At 44.7% G+C, this 17,019-nt stretch overlaps 1 protein-coding gene across 2 annotated transcripts in view; it reads left to right on the top strand.

Annotated features, from left to right (window-relative positions):
* Positions 1-13,172: 13,172 nt before the first annotated feature.
* Positions 13,173-17,019, top strand: part of CCDC15 (coiled-coil domain containing 15) — a 78,582-nt gene continuing 74,735 nt past the window's right edge. For both annotated transcript variants that reach the window (XM_080815846.1, XM_080815845.1), the window contains exons 1-2: positions 13,173-13,424; positions 13,769-13,957. In XM_080815846.1, coding sequence (XP_080671972.1) covers positions 13,778-13,957 — 180 coding nt within the window. In that variant the 5' untranslated portion in view covers positions 13,173-13,424; positions 13,769-13,777. The remainder of the gene's footprint in view (positions 13,425-13,768; positions 13,958-17,019) is intronic.

Here is a 17,019-nt window from a genome sequence, read left to right as displayed (position 1 = left end):
AGCCTGAGTAGGCCAGTTTTCGAGAACGGAAGACTCATTGCATAGCTCATCTGAGCCAAAGGATGGGGAGTCGAGGAGAGAAGCCCTGGTTTTGAACTTCATGAAGGAACTCCAAAAAAATATTCTGAAATACGTAAAGATTCTTTTTTTTTTTTTTTTTCCATTTTGCATTTCTGTGTCTGTGACTTTTCCCTAGACTTTTGCCTCTGGTGAAAGTTAGAGTGGTTTCAGTAGACATACAATGAAAAAGAAAAAGTCAAGATTACGCTTCTGACATCTAAAACAGTATTTGAGAGGCAGCTGCAAGACAAAAGGCTTACGAGCCAGTCTTTGTCAAGGACAAAAGGATATTTTAATTTCCTTTAACTATCGCTTCCACCTATCACGAGCGACCTGTGGACAGACTCACAGAGTTCTTCTGCTGTATAGTCTAGATAAAAGGCCTCTTGTGTCTGTGAGGGCTAGGCCTTGAGGCTTATTGTCTGAGGGTAAAAGGAGGATATGATGTTCAGGAAATAGAAAGTCTGGAGGCTGCCTTTTTTTAGCCTGAAGGACGATGGCAAGAAAAATGTGATAGCTGGAGACCTAAGCTGAATCAAATTTCTCAGCATCCTCCCTTCCCCTGCCCTGGTGGGGGGGGGGGGGGACCTTAATTACGATGGCAAGAAAAATGTGATAGCTGGAGACCTAAGCTGAATCAAATTTCTCAGCATCCTCCCTTCCCCTGCCCTGGTGGGGGGGGGGACCTTAATTAAGCTCCTTATATCCATACAGAATATGCAAGTGACTCAAAGTATTCACAAGCTCCCTTAAGGGGACTGAGAAGTGCCCAGAGGACAAAGAACTGGCAACAGTTGGGGGCCTGCCAACTCCTGTGGAAGGGTCAGCATGTGGCTCAGCAGGGAGTAGGAAAATGCCAAACCCGTCCACACACCCCAGCCCCGTCCTTGTCGAGAGGTCTCCTAAGCCATACCCATACCGCATACGCTCACCCCAACTCTCCTTAGACAGGAGCTGGGTTGGGGGAGGGAACTAAACACATTGAATGAGCAGTTACGTAAGTTGTCCCAGCAGTGACCAAGCCTCCTCAAGATAATGTCGAAATAGATGGGTCAGAATGAGTTTACCAGGATGGATTAATATTTAACTTTTCTCTGCTGCCTGGGGGCCGCGAGGGGGCACAGGTAGGGTGGGACACAGCAGCCAGCCACAAAGGCACAAAGGGACTGTGGGTGCTTTGCGTGTCTGGATATCCAAGGAGCAATCCTGCAATTTAAAGGAGCTTGTGTTATGGGCCTATGTGTCTTTCTCTCTTAAACCAGTGAGGGCTCTCATTGAAGGACTATGTCTTACTGGTCTCTGTAGTCCTACTGCCTAATACAGGGCCGGGCACATAGTAGGTTCTCAGCAAACAGTTACTGAATATGGCAGGGATGAGAACTTGATGCGGGGCGGGGCACTCCTTAAAGGACTGGATACAATGATGGGGAGCTGGGACAGGGGCGTGAGGGCAGGGAGGGCACCAAATAATGACTACCACTGACAGACCAGTTTGGGAGTACATATGAGGCACATCTTTGTGAATTCCCAGAAATAACTGAGAGTCACTTTGGGGGGGGGGTAGGAGGGGCCCTTCCTCATCAGATAAGCAACTGGGTTATATACACATAAGGTCAAGCCAACTTGATTCTCACACATAGCATTTATCTCAGCTATCCTCGATTACCTTGCATATGTTCTTCGGGTGCGTCTGTCTCATCTAATTGTTGAGGGTAGACTATTCTTTGATTTTATGGGGATATCCAGATTCTAAGTATTACATTTCTTCAACGTCAAATGTCTATTTATACATGTCGGTCTGATGAAGTCTTAGAATATAGATAAGGTTCAATGATGTAGAGTTCGGAGCCGACGGACAGGAAAGAATTCTTGAGATGTCTTTGGTCCAAAATGGTGGTTTATTAAAGCACGGGGACAGGACCCTTGGGCAGAAAGAGCTGCTGCCCCGGAGTTGTGAGGAGTGGTCCATTATACACTTGCAAGCTGGAAGGGGGTTAGGGATGGCTTAAGTCTCTAAGAAATCTTGGAAGCAAGGTTTCCAGGACCTTGAGGGGCTAGCTATTATTGGCAAAAAGGTTATTCATGGTAATAAAACCATTTCATGAGACCCTTTAGATGTATATCAGTGGGCCATATGCTTGGGAATTATTGTCAACACTATCTTGGAGGGTTTAGAGATAAAGTTTCCAAAGGAATTGTTAAAGTAGACTTACAGGATCCTGGTTGGGGGTATTCAGGCTAGGATTGCCCTTTGCCCTTAGCAAAGCCAGGCCATTGAGTCCCTAGAGGAACATCACTCTGCCTGTTTTAAGGGCTTGTCAGTGGGTAAGGAAATTTAATAATTTTTCTTTTGCCTCTGTTTCCCACATCAGGTCTGCGTGTCCCACTTTGGGATCAGAAAATATTACCGAGGCCATTTCCTCATTAGCCTGGGAGATTCTCCGGTGCAGGGACCGTAACTCTTCATTCTTAGGAGTCTCCTCACTGGGCCCACTTCTGAGTGAGGCTTAATGCGGCTGCTGAAGTAGATGATGTAAACGGACTGCTTGACTGCCAATGGTAATGCCCTTCCTTAGCCAAGACCCGGGCCTGTTTCTCCTCTGAGCACTTCACAGATGCATTTCCAAAGACACTGTCCTCTCCTGAGCAGTGTGGCCCCGTCCTCTTGGCTCTGCTGCACACAGTTGCTTCCGGCCACTCTTCATTGGTCCCAGCTGGGGCGCTGGGACCGGACTCCTCACCCTCGCACCCACGGCAGCCCTAGCCTGCTGTACTCAGACCTCTGTGCTGAGCACAGATGGTGCCCCTGAGGCTCAGAATGGAGCCCCCAAGACACACAGGTGCACACACACACACACACACACACACACAAATTGGTAGATAAGTACCAATTTTAATAACTCGACCATTAGATTTAAGAACATCTCCACCCAGCTGGCTTGTTTCTTTGTCTCCAGGCTCTAAGAAGAACGCACTGGCATTGATGATCTTACTGGAGAGGTTCTGGCCATATTGACCATAATGATCAGTGGTAATTTTTATATTTAACACTTTCCTCTCTTTCTCTCCATTCACTTCCTGGTATTGAATCATATCCTTTCTTGCATTAGACTGTAAATCATCTTTGGTAGCAGAGTGAAAAGAAGTCTTCCAACAAATGGCACCAAAATTCCTCTTAGGGAATTGTCTTTAGCCAGAAAAAGATTTAAATACATCACAGGGAGTGGGATGTAAGGTTAAGCATCAAAGGTTGAGGAACAGAAAGATAAACTGCTATGCTTTAGAAATAGACAGGAATTGGGGGGTGGGTAACAAGCAGAGGGGAGAGAAGTCAGGAAGGAGAGAGAGAATGAAAGAGCCATATGGTGGGGGAGCTGAAGAAAATCAAAGAACAGCTTGCAGAGTTGTGCTGTGAAACCCTTCCTCCTCTGTCTTCTTCAAAAGTTCCAGAAAAGTTTAATGCGCAAAATGCAGAATGTGTGTGCCTCTATCTGATAGAACATGACAAAGGTGGTAGGATAGCCACTCCCTTGATTAGTTTTTTCCATGGAAGACTCATCTCAGCAGACCAGAGAGAGACTGTCATCCTAATGGCTTTGAAGATGGAAACCGTGGGGTGAGCAAAGGCTCAGAGCCAAGGGCGACCCTTCGCTGTCAGCCGGCAAGAAAGTAGGGACCTCAGATTTGCAATCTCAAGGAACTGAATTCTCCCAACAACCAGGGAGCCTGGGAGAGGACCCCCAAGCTTCAGAGAGAAATGCCAACCAGCTGACACCTTAACTGAGGTCTGGTGAGACCTTGAACAGAGCCAGTGAAGCCATGACCACACTCCTGACCTGCAGAAACTATAGGATAACAGGTGTATACTGTTTTAAGCTGCTAAATTTGTGGCAACTTACTATGCAGCATAGAAAACTAATATAGAAGTGTGTGTGTGTGTGTGTGTGTGTGTGTGTGTGTGTGTGTGTAAGCTACTCCTCACTCTGTCAGGCACTTTATATCTATTTGTTCATTTAATTCTCCCAGTAACCCTTTTAGGTAGACATTATAACCCCACTTTACAAACAAGAAAATTTCAAATTCCGAGAAGTTAACAATGCGCCAAGGTCCTATAGTTATTCGGTGGCAGAACCTGGATTAGAAATGCAGGCTGATCACCCACAAAGCTTGGGCTTCTCACCACACCCCTAGCTCAGCAGTAGGAATCCACCTCCCACGTACAAGTCTTGGTGCTGGTCTAGTCTTTTGCCCCCAGCACCAGCTCTCTGAATGAGCTCCAGAATGTGAGGTGGCCCTCTCTGCCCACCCCTGGAGCCCCCGATTATTGCTGAAGCTGTTTTTGGTTCTTGGTTCCATAAACCTGTACGTGAATGGTGGTGGAATTGTTCCTGTCGTAAGTTCAATTTGCCAGAAGGGAGAGAGAGGGCGGAATCAGGATGCCAACATCAGCCAGAGAATTTGCAGAGCTGCAGCGCATTGCCTGGGAAACAAGGAATTTGTGTGAGGCTTTGTGTCGAGAGGAGGCACGGCCCAGCTGCTCCGGCAAGCACTGAACAAGAGACAGATTAGCTAGCTCTCTTTAGAACAAAACAAGCTTTTTTTTTTTTTTGGACCTGGACAGCAAGGAATGGTCCTCCCAAAGGACATTTTGTCTTTCCTTCTCCTTTTTAAAGTTCTCCTAGGTAGCCTTACTCCAGGTCACTTCTGAGAAATATTGAATAGAAAGTGGAGATTGGGTCAAAAGTCTCCTCCTGCCCTTCCCAGGGCCTCCGTCCTGAACCCTTGGCTTTTCTGCCTGCGGATATCTGTAAATGTGAGGAGTTACTCAGAGGAAAAGCCTTCTGCAGACAGATGGTATCTCAAAAAAGTGTGGGGTGTATTGGGAGAAGTATGTGATCTCCGGTTGGTAAGGGGTCCCGGGTGAATTTCAGTAAGGTGAAGGGGAGGTGCTCCCCCTATTTCTGAGCTGGCCAACTGAAAAACATCAAAGCCTTTTATGCTGAGAGTAACTATTTGACTTCTGAATAGAATTCCCACCCCCTCAGAAATAGGGAGAAACTCAGGCTTGTGTCCATGGTTGCTGATCGCGCCCTATTCAGCAACTCTCCAAAGGAACAAAGAGGGGAAATTAATGGGCATTGAAATGTTGGAAAGATCTTGCTTTTGCTGACCTATTTAAGATGCAGTGAGGACATTCTAGAGAACATCTCTGGAGCTCTGTTCTTGTAAAAGTTCAGCGCTCGAATAAAAACAGGTTGAAAAAATCCTGGGGAAGCCACAGTTACCCCCAACTCATGAAAGCCTTCATTGTTTCCCCTCTTCTAGATCCTCAGATGGTGTCCTCCCACCAACCATGTCCTGCGGAAGGATTTGCTGCCACACTGCCTCTCCATCCCTCCCCTCGTCCCCCTCTCCTCCCAGTGAGGGAGGCACAGAAATGGAAATCAGCTGACCAGCATCTCATAATTCCCTACTGTGTGAAGAGTGCTCCGCGTTCCAGAGGTTAATAAGAGGAGTAGGATGGGGGAAAGGGGGAAAGGTGGCACATTGCATGGTTCCTGTGCGGGTGCTTAAATAAAGTCGGGAGAGTTAATTTCAATTTGTAAGCAAGTATAATTGCCAATACATTCGCATTGCCGCTTACACATTGCCTTTTAAATTATAATTTCATTAATCTTCTATCAGTTCTATGTGCAGGATTTCTTTTTCTCCCCAAAGAGATCGTGAAGCTCAGAGAGGCTAAGTAGCCTGTTCAAAGTCCTGTATTTTGTAAGCTGGTCCGGTCCAGACTCAGCTTGTGCTTCTTGCTCTAGTGTTTATATACCACACTCCAGAGAGAGGTTGCCTTCAGTCGGGCCCAGATGTAAAAAGTCAGTAGAATACAGCAAGCCTCTGAAACAAGATGTGAAACAAAGAAGGATAAGGCTGACAAGAGGACCTAAAAAACAAAGCCGCATCAGCAAGGGAACGAGTGGGTCCCCAGTAATGAGTCCAGGAACACTAAGAAGATGGATGTGTGATATGGGAGACTCAACAGGGGGAGAACCAAAGTTTCTTTCTTTCTTTTTTTTTTTTTTTAAAGATTTTATTTATTTGAGAGAGAGAGAACACAAGGGGCAGAAGGGCAGAGGGGCAGGGGGCAGTGGTAGGGGGGAAGCAGACTCCCCACTGAGGAGGGAGCCCGACATCAGGCTCTATCCCAGACCCCTGAGATCACAACCTGAGCTGAAGGCAGACACTTAACCGACTGAGCCACCCAGGCACCCCCATCAAGACTTTTTGTTGTGATAGAAGTTCATTGTGAACGATATGAAGCAAAAAAAGGAGAAAATTCTTGTATTGCATAAAGAAAATTTTTTAAAAGATTTTATTTATTTATTTGACAGACAAAGATCACAAGTAGGCAGAGAGGCAGGTAGAGAAAGCAGGCTCCCTGCTGAGCAGAGAGCGGGATGCAGGGCTCGATCCCAGGACCCTGAGAACGTGACCTGAGCCGAAGGCAGAGGCTTAACCTACTGAGCCACCCAAGCACCCCTGTGTAATGAAATTTTGGAGGGAGCTCGGATCATTGGAATTAAGATACTTAAAAGCCATATTGGTTATTACTCATCTCTTGCTTAGTTTTTGGTGTCAGCTTCATTTTCTCAAACTTTCTTATACTTTTTGGTGGGGGTTATGGTTGCCAGATGCTGTAGATTTTCAATGCTGTCCAATATAACTTCCTGCGATGATGGAAATGTTCTGTATCTGCATTGCCAAGTGCGGTAGCTATTAGTCACATGTGGCTATTGAGCACTTTCAATGTGGCGAGTGGGACTGAGAATATGAATTGTAAATTTTATCTAATTTTAAATCATTTAAAATTAAACAGCCACATGTAGCTACTGGCTAACATACAGGACAGTGCTTCTTGTCATCCAGAGAGGAGACTTTTGATGAAGATAGTTAAAAAAAAATCTTGGTGAAGGACTGTGTTTGCCTAGCATGTGTGACATGCTCTGGATCAATCATTATATTCTGTTCTGGTTAGGATACCATCCCAGGCTGGCCTACATGCCTAGCCCCACAGTCATGGCTGGGTCAGTCTATTACCTCCCCCCAAAAATTGGAGAAGGGACTCTGGGCAGACAAATCAAAATCTTCTAAAGGTACAAGAGAGGACTTCTATCCTGATACCTTAAAAATAAAAAATTAGCAAGCATATATCAAAAACCCATTACATATCATGTACTTTGTATATATATTACCCTAATTCTCACAGAAAAGTCCTGAATGGTCAGCTTTTGCTCCATTTTACAGATGAAGAAACAAAGACTCAGATTGTATGACTTGACCACAGAGAATAAATTACAGAACTAGAATATAAACCCAAGTTTGTTTCCAAAGCTCTGTTCTCTGCACTGTTCATATGCTGTCCCTAGAACTTCGGGATGTAGAAAATGTGTCTATTAATAGGAGATTATTAAAACAATCAAAGCAGAACACCCACAAATTAATGGCTTGGTTTCCCCCAAATAGTTACCTTGAGTGCCTTGCTACTTATTCTATAAAACATTTTTTTTTAATTCCTCTTCTGACATTGCTTTAAAAACCTGCACTATAGGGACGCCTGGGTGGCTCAGTTGGTTAAGCAGCTGCCTTCGGCTCAGGTCATGATCCCAGCGCCCTGGGATCGAGTCCCACATCGGGCTCCTTGCTCGGCAGGGAGCCTGCTTCTCCCTCTGCCTGCCACTCTGTCTGCTTGTGCTCACTCTCGCTCCTCTCTCTCTCTCTCTCTCTGACAAATAAATAAATAAATAAATCTTTAAAAAAAAAAAACCTGCACTATATTTTAAAGATATATTTAAATTTTTAAATTTAAAGATTTTAAAGATAATTTTAAATTATCTTTAATGATTGCAACTTCTGTATTTTAGGAGTACATTTTCTTTTCTTTTCTTTTTTTTTTAAGATTTTATTTCTTTATTTGACAGACAGAGATCACAAGTAGGCAGAGAGGCAAGCAGAGAGAGAGAGGGGAAAGCAGGCTCCCTGCTGAGCAGAGAGCCCAATGCAGGGCTCGATCCAGGACCCTGGGATCATGACCTGAGCTGAAGGGAGAAGCTTTAACCCACCTAGCCACCCAGGCGCCCTAGGAGTACATTTTCAAAAACAGTCAAAAGTATAGTGAATCATATAGATAACAACTATAGATAGATAAAATCATTTTGACCAAACTTACTTTATATTAAGGCAAACGCAAGTTTCTTTGGCTTCGCAGAACAGATAACCCAGTGAAGTTACAATCAAAGGAGAGGTGTATTGTACAGATCTGGAGTAGGAGAGCCCAAACACTGAGGCAGCTCCTAGAATCAATTTTTGTAGGTAACTTTGAATCTTCCTAAGTCTCTGCTCCATTCTCCTCTCGGTCAACTGACTCTCTCTTTGTACATTTCAGGGCTCTTTACATTATAAACAGTATAAAGCCTGATGCAAATTGGCATCAATGATAAAGGGTATCATTCATTCCCCTATTTACAAAATCTGGAGGCAGGGTAGCCCTGAGAGTTAGCTTAATCCAGAGGCTCTTAAGTGTGAACAGGGGATAAGAAAGACTTCAACTTGTGGTTGGACCATCTCCTTGAAATACTGCAGGTGTCTTTGATGGAAAGGAAGAGAATAATGATCAAGACTCTGTGGTTTTCACTTTAGGACTTATATGGCCTGAGTGCTGCCAGTGCTTTGGTCCCTGAGGTCTCACAACCCTCCAAGAGTATGGTAGTTGGGTTCTCCAGGAAGCAGGTTCTGCAACAGAATTTCAGAAACAGAACTCCTTGATCAAGGAGTGTGTTTGAGACTGATACCTGCGGAAAGGAAAAGGAAGCAGGAGTAGGCAGAGGGAGAAGCTGAGCTGTGGTGCAGGCCAGATAGCTTCAGCTGACCCCACAGGCAGCTCTGAGGCTGAAATGATGACCCATCCGTTGTTCCAAGTCAGGCAGAAACCACTGGGCCTTTACATCTCTGTATCTATCAGTCACTGGACATGGCTGCTCCTTAAAGCGAAAAGGCAGCAATCTGAAGCCGAGGCAGTCCCTGAAGGAGCTGACGGCTGGAAAAACAACAATGCTCCCAAAAGGTGGGCCAAGGAGTCCTTCCTTGAAGGGGGATCTGGGAAGTGCATCTCTGTGTCCATCCTGGCACAGTATTTGGGAAGATGGAGAGACGCTGTGACTCCTATGTTGCTTTTATTTTACCACTCATCAAGAGAAAGGAGAAAGACTTCTGCGTGCTCTAATCCAAAATTAGAGAATCTTTTGCAAAGATCAGGATAGCACATGCTAATGAGACAACTGAGTGATCTGCTACTGGTGACATTTATGATGAAATGCTGTTGCAAAAACCTGGTCTGCAGAGGCAGGCGGAAGGACCCTCACCAATGATTCCAGGTTATTTGGAGAGGTGGCTAAGTAAGAAGATCAAAGAAGGATGGTACTATGGTCTACTTTCAGGAAATAGCCCAGAACATTGGTTAGTCCTGGGAAATCCAATTCACGTTTGGGGAAGAGAGTGAAAGTAGGTGTGACTCAGCTGCCTGGGGTTGAGTTCCCAACATCCAGATCCCATGAGACCGGAATAGGCAGGTTTCCTACCTGTAAAGAAATTTTGCTTGGGGTCGGCCCTCCTGGGATAACTGGTGACCAAGTTATCTGGTCTGTTACCAGTGTGAATCTGTCAGCCACAAATAGGATAATGGCAACCAAACAGCAAACTGCCCCCACTGCTCATCAAACAATCGGTTCTGTGTGGAGTGGACAGCTGCCAAGGACCCAGTGACTCAGGGCTTTGTGCAGAGATGGCCAGGGATCCCCCAGCCACACACATCAGAGATAATCCAGCTCTGGTGAGGAGTTCTGTGCTGCAGGACCTCAAGACTCTGGTGCCAGAAACACACGTTCTTTTAAGTTTCTAAAGAAAACAGACATTCCTGAGCAAATAATTCCCTGCTGTGAAACTAACTCTGGCCATATAGAAGATAAACTGGGTGAAAAGGTCAGAAAATGGGAGCAGAGCCCCAGAAGTGAGCTTCCTGGATGTAACAAGAGTATGGATTCATATGAAACCACAGGCATAGCTCCTAGTGGGATGCATAGACCTGGAGCCAGAGGTGTAGAGAAAGCAAGGAGCCATCTAATCATTTCTTCCCAGTGCTGAGAGCTGTGTGTGTGTGTGTGTGTGTGTGTGTGTGTGTGTGTGTGTGTGTGTGTGAGAGAGAGAGAGAGAGTGTGTGTGTGTGTGTTTTTGGAGATATGCCAATCAATCTCCCTCTGGCCTTTCAAAGGGCGGCTGTTTTCTGTTCCCTACTCCTCTGGGTGGAGGTGGGATGGGTTACCTTCTTGCTCACTGCTGTTTATAAACTATTCTCTCCCCTTTTTCTTAGCTTCACCCCTCGCTTTGAATCTAATGTTGTTAGACCATACCACTCATTGCTTTCCAAGTTATTCTCCTCTACCAACCTCCAGGTCTTTTCTCAAAATTCCTTGAAGACTATTGTTCCTGGTTCTCACCAACACTATTCTGGTCATATATTTTGGTGATTTTGATAACCTTGGGGATAGTCCATCCAATGCTTTGACCCCTCATTTCTATGACCTCTTTATCTCCAGTGACCTTAACCTATCTTGGCATTCCCTCCCTTGGTCATACCATGGACTTTGACAATACCACTATCTGCAACCCTTCCACACCCTCAGTTTCAAGCATCCCACTCTTGGATCCCCACCTCTTATTTTTTCAGGGCATCCTTTCCAGCATCTTTTTTTTTTTTTTTAAGATTTTATTTATTTATTTGACACAGAGCAAGAGATCACAAGTAGGCAGAGAGGCAGATGGAGAGAGAGGGGGAAGCAGGCTCCCTGCTGAGCAGAGAGCCTGATGTGGGGCTCGATCCCAGGACCCTGAGATCATGACCTGAGCCGAAGGCAGAGGCTTAACCCACTGAACCACCCAGGTGCTCCCCTTTCCAGCATCTTGCTTTAAAAAACCTTAGACCTCCTGGAACCTTCAATCTCTGGATTGTACTAACTTTACAATGTTCCTTACATCCTACTTGTCCTCCCTTTCTGTATTATCTATTTTAAGTTTCATGGTCAGTCATTTAATTACTCCCTCGCACTAATCTCTCTTCAACTCCTTAAATCTTCATTTCTTGCTTAATAGTAATATTTTGGTAAAGCCTTAACCGTGATCAAAATTAATTTTCCACCTACTTTATGCCTGTAACCACGCATATGCCTGAAGAAAAATGCTCAACCATGCTGACTAGTCTCACTTGAAATTCATAATCATGGGTCCCTGAGACCATCAGGCAATTGTACAGGTCTTTGGTTCTACTCTTCTGGACAACTATTTCGTGCCTTATCTTCCTTCCTTGGACCTCCAATGTCCCTTCCTCTATATTATTAATTGATTCTTACTTGTATTAGTTTCTTTCTGTGTAACGAATTACTTTCTGTGTAACGAATTACCCCTGAATTTAGCATGCTATATTATATTATATAACAAATATTATCTCACATAGTTTCTGGGTGCAGAGTCTGGTTCGGGGTCTTTTATGAGGTTGCAGTCAAGCTGTTGGCCAAGGCAACAGTCCCTGAATATTTGACCGGGGCTGGAGGATCCACTGTCAAGATTATTCACAGGGCTGTTGGCTGAAGCTTTCAGTACTTTGTCACGTGGGCCTTTTTATAGGGCTGCTTGTGACACAAATGGCCTCAGATTAAGTGATCTGAGAGTGAAAGCAAGAGCAAGAAAGAAGTGAGAGAGAGAAATAACGCAGCATCCTTTACAACCTAATCTCTGATGTGATATACCATTACTTCTGCCCTATTCTATTGGTTACACCCACCAACACTGGTACAGTGTAAAAGGGCACTACACAGGGTGTGATTACCAGGGGGTGGAGACCATGAGAGGCCATCTTATAGGCTGGCTATAATGCTATTTTACAGAGAAAATGGAGCAGTCAGAGAAGAACCTCCATAAGTTCCCACCACTACTACTACCCTACTTTGGAGTGATTGTACTTGCTGTTTCCTCTACCTGAACACTTACCTCTCCTTGGAAGATTATAGTAGCTTATTCCATTAGATCATGGGAGTTAGCTTTGGAGCCTTTGCTCAAGAGTACCTCAGTGGGGGAGCCTCTGTTGGTTAAGTGTCTGACTTTGGCTCAGGTTATGATCTAAGGTCCTGGGATGCAGCACTGGGCTTCCTCTCTCTCTGCTCTTCCCCACTGCTTGTGTTCTCACTCTCAAATAAATAAATAAACCTTAAGAAAGAAAAAAATACTTCAGTGAAACCTTCTCTAGGCATCCTATCTAAAAATTCATTTCCTCTCCCTGCAACACCCTGTCTTCTTTCTCTGCTTACGCTACAATAGTCATCAGCATCAGACACCTTTACTTACTCATGTGTTGATTTGGCTACTTCTCATTGTATTATAAATTCCATGAGCAAGGGATATTTGTTTTGTTCACTGTATATATTTCCAGTGCCCAGAACGGGACTGGTGTATAAAAAGTTCTCAATTATATGTTAAATGAATGAACGAACGGGTATTTCACAGGGATAACAAAGTGTCCCAGAATTATATTAGAGCTTGGAGCAGAGAGGGTGTCCGCTCGCGAGGCTGCGATGTTCAAACATAAGAATATGTATTAAATAGCCTTTTAAGTGTAACAAGGTGTGCACAGGATCGGTATGATTTATTGTTAGCTTAGTTTGTTCCTTGAGGAAGCCCTGCGAGGCCCACCTTTTTCCATCCTTTTCTCCTGCTTCCCTCTGCTGGGACCCCGCCCCTCCCAGTTAGCGTTTTTCAGTTCAATATAACCCCTTCCTGAAAGATTTGGGCTGGTCTCCGTGCTGGGAGTACAACGGCACCAACACCTCGGCCGACAGCAAGGCAGCAGCCCCAGCGAACCCACCCGTTCACGCCCAGTTCCTCCCGCCTTCACAAACCCCGCCCCGTCCATCAGACACGAAGCGGAAGTGACGTTCTGGCGGAGCCCGAAGTCCCGCCCTTCACGCTTTCCCCTCCCGGGGGAGGGGACGCAAGACCGGAAGGGGCGGCTACAAGGCCCCCGAAGGGCGGGGCGGGGCGGGGCGGCCCCCCGGAAAGTGGCGGTTTACTGGATGCGGTTACCTTAGTGTCCGGAGTAGCTTGAGTCTGTGGCGAGCGGCCCCCCGGCACTGGGTCGGTGCTGTTTTAGCAGGAGTGCGACCCCTGAGGCCTCAGGAACAGGCTTTTCTCTGGCCCGGGACTTCTCGGCGTTCAGCGGTTCCCCCCGTAACCGGACACCGGTTATTTGGACTCTGCCTCTGGCTCAGGTTCCCACCCAACTCTACCAGCCCCCTTTCCTTCTGGCCGCTGCGGTGGTTCCTCCCTTTCCTGGCGGTGGGCACCGTCTTCGTTCTCTCAGTAGATCCCTTTCTCTCCCGCCTCATCCCCATTCTTTCCAGAAGGCAGTCTTTATACTTTTCCTTATTGTTTCTTCCCACTTCTCTTCGCTTCTTTCCTTCCTTCTCCAGAATTCTCGTTCTTGGACTGCCCGTCGGGCTACCGCCTCCATCAAGGCTTCTCTCCCTTTCTGGAGCCTGTGCTCATGGCTTAGGAGGTTGAGCTTTTAGCGCAGTCGTTTGAAGATTTTAAGCTGCTCCTTTCTCCTACCCAGGAGTCACAGATGCCAGGAAGTATGGCCCCCCTCAAGAAGCCTCGAAATACCGCCAGGGTGCCTCTGGCCTTAAACCCTCTGAAGAGCAAGGACGTGTTGGCCGTGCTGGCTGAGAGGAACCAGGCTATAATGCCAGTTGGGGCATGGGTGGAACCTGCCTTGCCAGATAGCTCGGAAGTCCCAGCATATGTGAGTGTCAGTTTGATGCAAATGCAGTGGGGTTCCTCCCCCATTTTTCTTTTCTTTCCTTCTCCCCCCCCCCCCCCCCATGTTAGCCTTCTCTAACCCTTGGTGCTTAGGTAAGGATGAAGAGTCCTATCTGGGGATGTCCTTTCTCTCCTATTGGAAATAGGTATGTTCTTGAATTGGGATTGAAGAACAAGCACCGATTTGCCAAAACTGTTTATTTCACAACTCCCCCCCCCCTTTTTTTTTTAAACTTTCACAAGCTCTTGATTGCTTGCTATACACAAGACATAGGTCCTGTCTATCTTGCAGACACCCTACAACGTAGCAGGGATGACAGTTGCCACGCTTAATATAACATTAGTTGATTGGTTAAAGTCAGTAAGTGTGTAGTAGAGATTCAGGAAGATTCAGACACAGAGAATAAGGAAAGAACAGATTAATTCTGACTGGGATTCTGAGGAGGTTTAACTGTAAATTTCATGAGGACAGGGAACTTCTATTTTTTGGTTCCTTCCTTTCCTGTCATATAGTAAGTCTTAAGGAAATCCTCACTGAATGAATGGGTGTGGAAATATAGTCCATGTTAGTCCTTAAAAAATGGAAATGCTGTAAGTACAGATAGTAGGGAACAGCATTTCAGATGAAAAGAAACTTTTGCAAAGTTTACTTGTGTGCCTGTTTACATAATAACTCATATGTGCTAATTGACACAGGAGGACAGTTTTGTAAGAGTATTTTTGGTAGTCTTTCACGATACTGTGCTCCTTAGCTATTTGTTGAAATTTTATTGTGGCATTTCCCACGTTATATTTATAGTAAGTTGTTTACATATCTGCTTTTCCTGATGGAGTGTGAACTTCCAGAGCACAGGAAAAATGTCATTTATTATCATTCCCCCAACTTTATCTTGATGCCTAATAAGTGGAATGCACAAGTCGTGTGAAGGTTCTTCTGACTGTATCAACAAAATGTTGAACATACGATGAAAAATATGAGAGAAGAAATGAGACATGTTTAAAATAAATGTTAAATAGCAAAGCAATGTCATATATTCATTAATTTTATTTTTTGTATGTATGTACACACATAATTCACTTATTCCTCTTCTGCCTATTTCTAGAAAGGATTTTAAGTATCTAAGTATATATCTAAGTATATGATTAAGTGCCCTGACTTTGATACTTAAAGAAGAAAGATAGGACTTTGGGTTGATGTGATTCAGACAAGTTTAATGAAGAATTTAGCTACAGATGGAGGATGATTCTCTCAAGAATGAGGAGGGTGGGAAGTGAACAAGCTGTATCAGGATTCTAAGGGTAGATTAGATTGATTGGAGTGGGAAGCTTAGTAGGGGGGATGGTGGTTGATAGAATTGTAGAAAATAGGAGCTGTAGGGAACCGCAGGAAATTTTGGATAAGGGATTGACTTCATTCATTGTTTACAGATGAATTTCTTAGTAAAAGAGTGTTTGATTAGGTTAATTGCTTCAAAATTTTTTTGAGGTGAGGGATAGATTGGCTCCTGGGGGGCAAAATTAGGATGTAATTGTAACAATTTAGCCAGGAAGTATGGCATCAAGACTTGTTTAATGGTAGGGAATAAAGAAGGAAAGTCTTGAAAAAGGGTGGTTGAAGTAGGAATGAAGAGGGATAGATGTCTTAACACGCATCCCAGAAGAAACAGTAAGATTTGGTACAAAGATATTTTGGTATTTAATTTAGTGACACCTCTTTTTCATTGCTCAAATTATGACATCTTTGTAATGTAGCATCAAAATGCCTAAAAACCACCCAAATTTCTTTTACTATGTTAAAGAGAATTGAATCTCATGTTCCCAAACATTAAATCAAAATGCCGGTCTTGGAAAAAGTATAAACGTATCTCCTTTCCTCACTTAAAAAATTCTGATCAGGGGACACCTGGGTGGCTCAGTCGGTTATGTTGCTGCCTTCTGCTCAGGTCATGATCTCAGAGTCCTGGGATCGAGTCCTGCATCGGGCTCCTTGCTCAGCAGGGAGCCTGCTTCTCTCTCTGACTCTGCCTGCTTGTGCTTTCTCTCTCTCGTTCTCTCTCAGAAATAAATAAATAAATAAATAAAATCTTTAAAAAAAAAAAGTTCTGATCAGTACCAGTCAAAGGCTGTTTGATCAAGCATCTCATAGAACTCTTTACCGGTTTAGCATACATTGTCTGGGGAATCCACTCTTATTAACAGATACAGCTCTTGTCAGCTCAGAATAAATGCTGGATACTTAATTCTAAAGCATGGTAGACCTAATATCATGCTTATGCTAAAGGGAAACCCCTCATCATTTTTGTCCCCAAAGTTTCAAGGAGCTGTCAAGATTCCTAAAAATTCCATAGCTTCAGACCTCCCTCCCCTTCCATTAATTAAATTAGTATCAAAATACATTGTGTTTTTATCAGCACTTATGGCTATTGCATTATTTTATAATCTTTCTGGTTATCTATTGTGTAACAAACCTGGATCTTAGTGGCATAAAGCAAAAGATACCGTGTGTCAGGATTTCAACCAGGGCACAGTGGGAATGGCTTGTCTGCAACATGGTGTCTGAAGCTTCATTTGGGACAGCTAAAACAGCTGGAGATGTCTGGGACAAGTTTACTTGGTTCTGGCTGTTGGTTGGATTTCTTGGTTCTTCATCTGGCATCTACTGGGCTGTAAAGTCCGAGATGGCTTTTTCACTCACATATCTGGCACTTGGTTGAGGATGACTAGAATGGCTAGGGGCTTGCTGGACGCTTTCTCTTTCCATGTGGGCTCTCTACTTGGCTAGTTTGGGCTTCCTCTCAGCCTGGTAGTCTTCAGGTAGAATTCTTACATGGTGGCTGGTTTCTGCTAGGGTGATCCCTACAAGACCTGTAGGTGGAAGTTGCTTTATGATCTTGCTGGAGAAGTCATGGAGCCAGTGCTTATTCTTCATTCTGTTGGATATACAGAGCCAGACAACATTCAGTATGGGAGCATACACAAGAGCATAAATACTGGGAGGCTTGATTCACTGTGGGGAGAAGGGATCATCTTTGGAGACTACTGTAT

This window comes from Martes martes (assembly GCF_963455335.1).
Source record: "Martes martes genome assembly, chromosome: 10".
Classification (NCBI taxonomy): domain Eukaryota; kingdom Metazoa; phylum Chordata; class Mammalia; order Carnivora; family Mustelidae; genus Martes; species Martes martes.
Note: the sequence above shows the minus strand (reverse complement) of the source record. Positions and strands in the feature narration are given on the sequence as shown.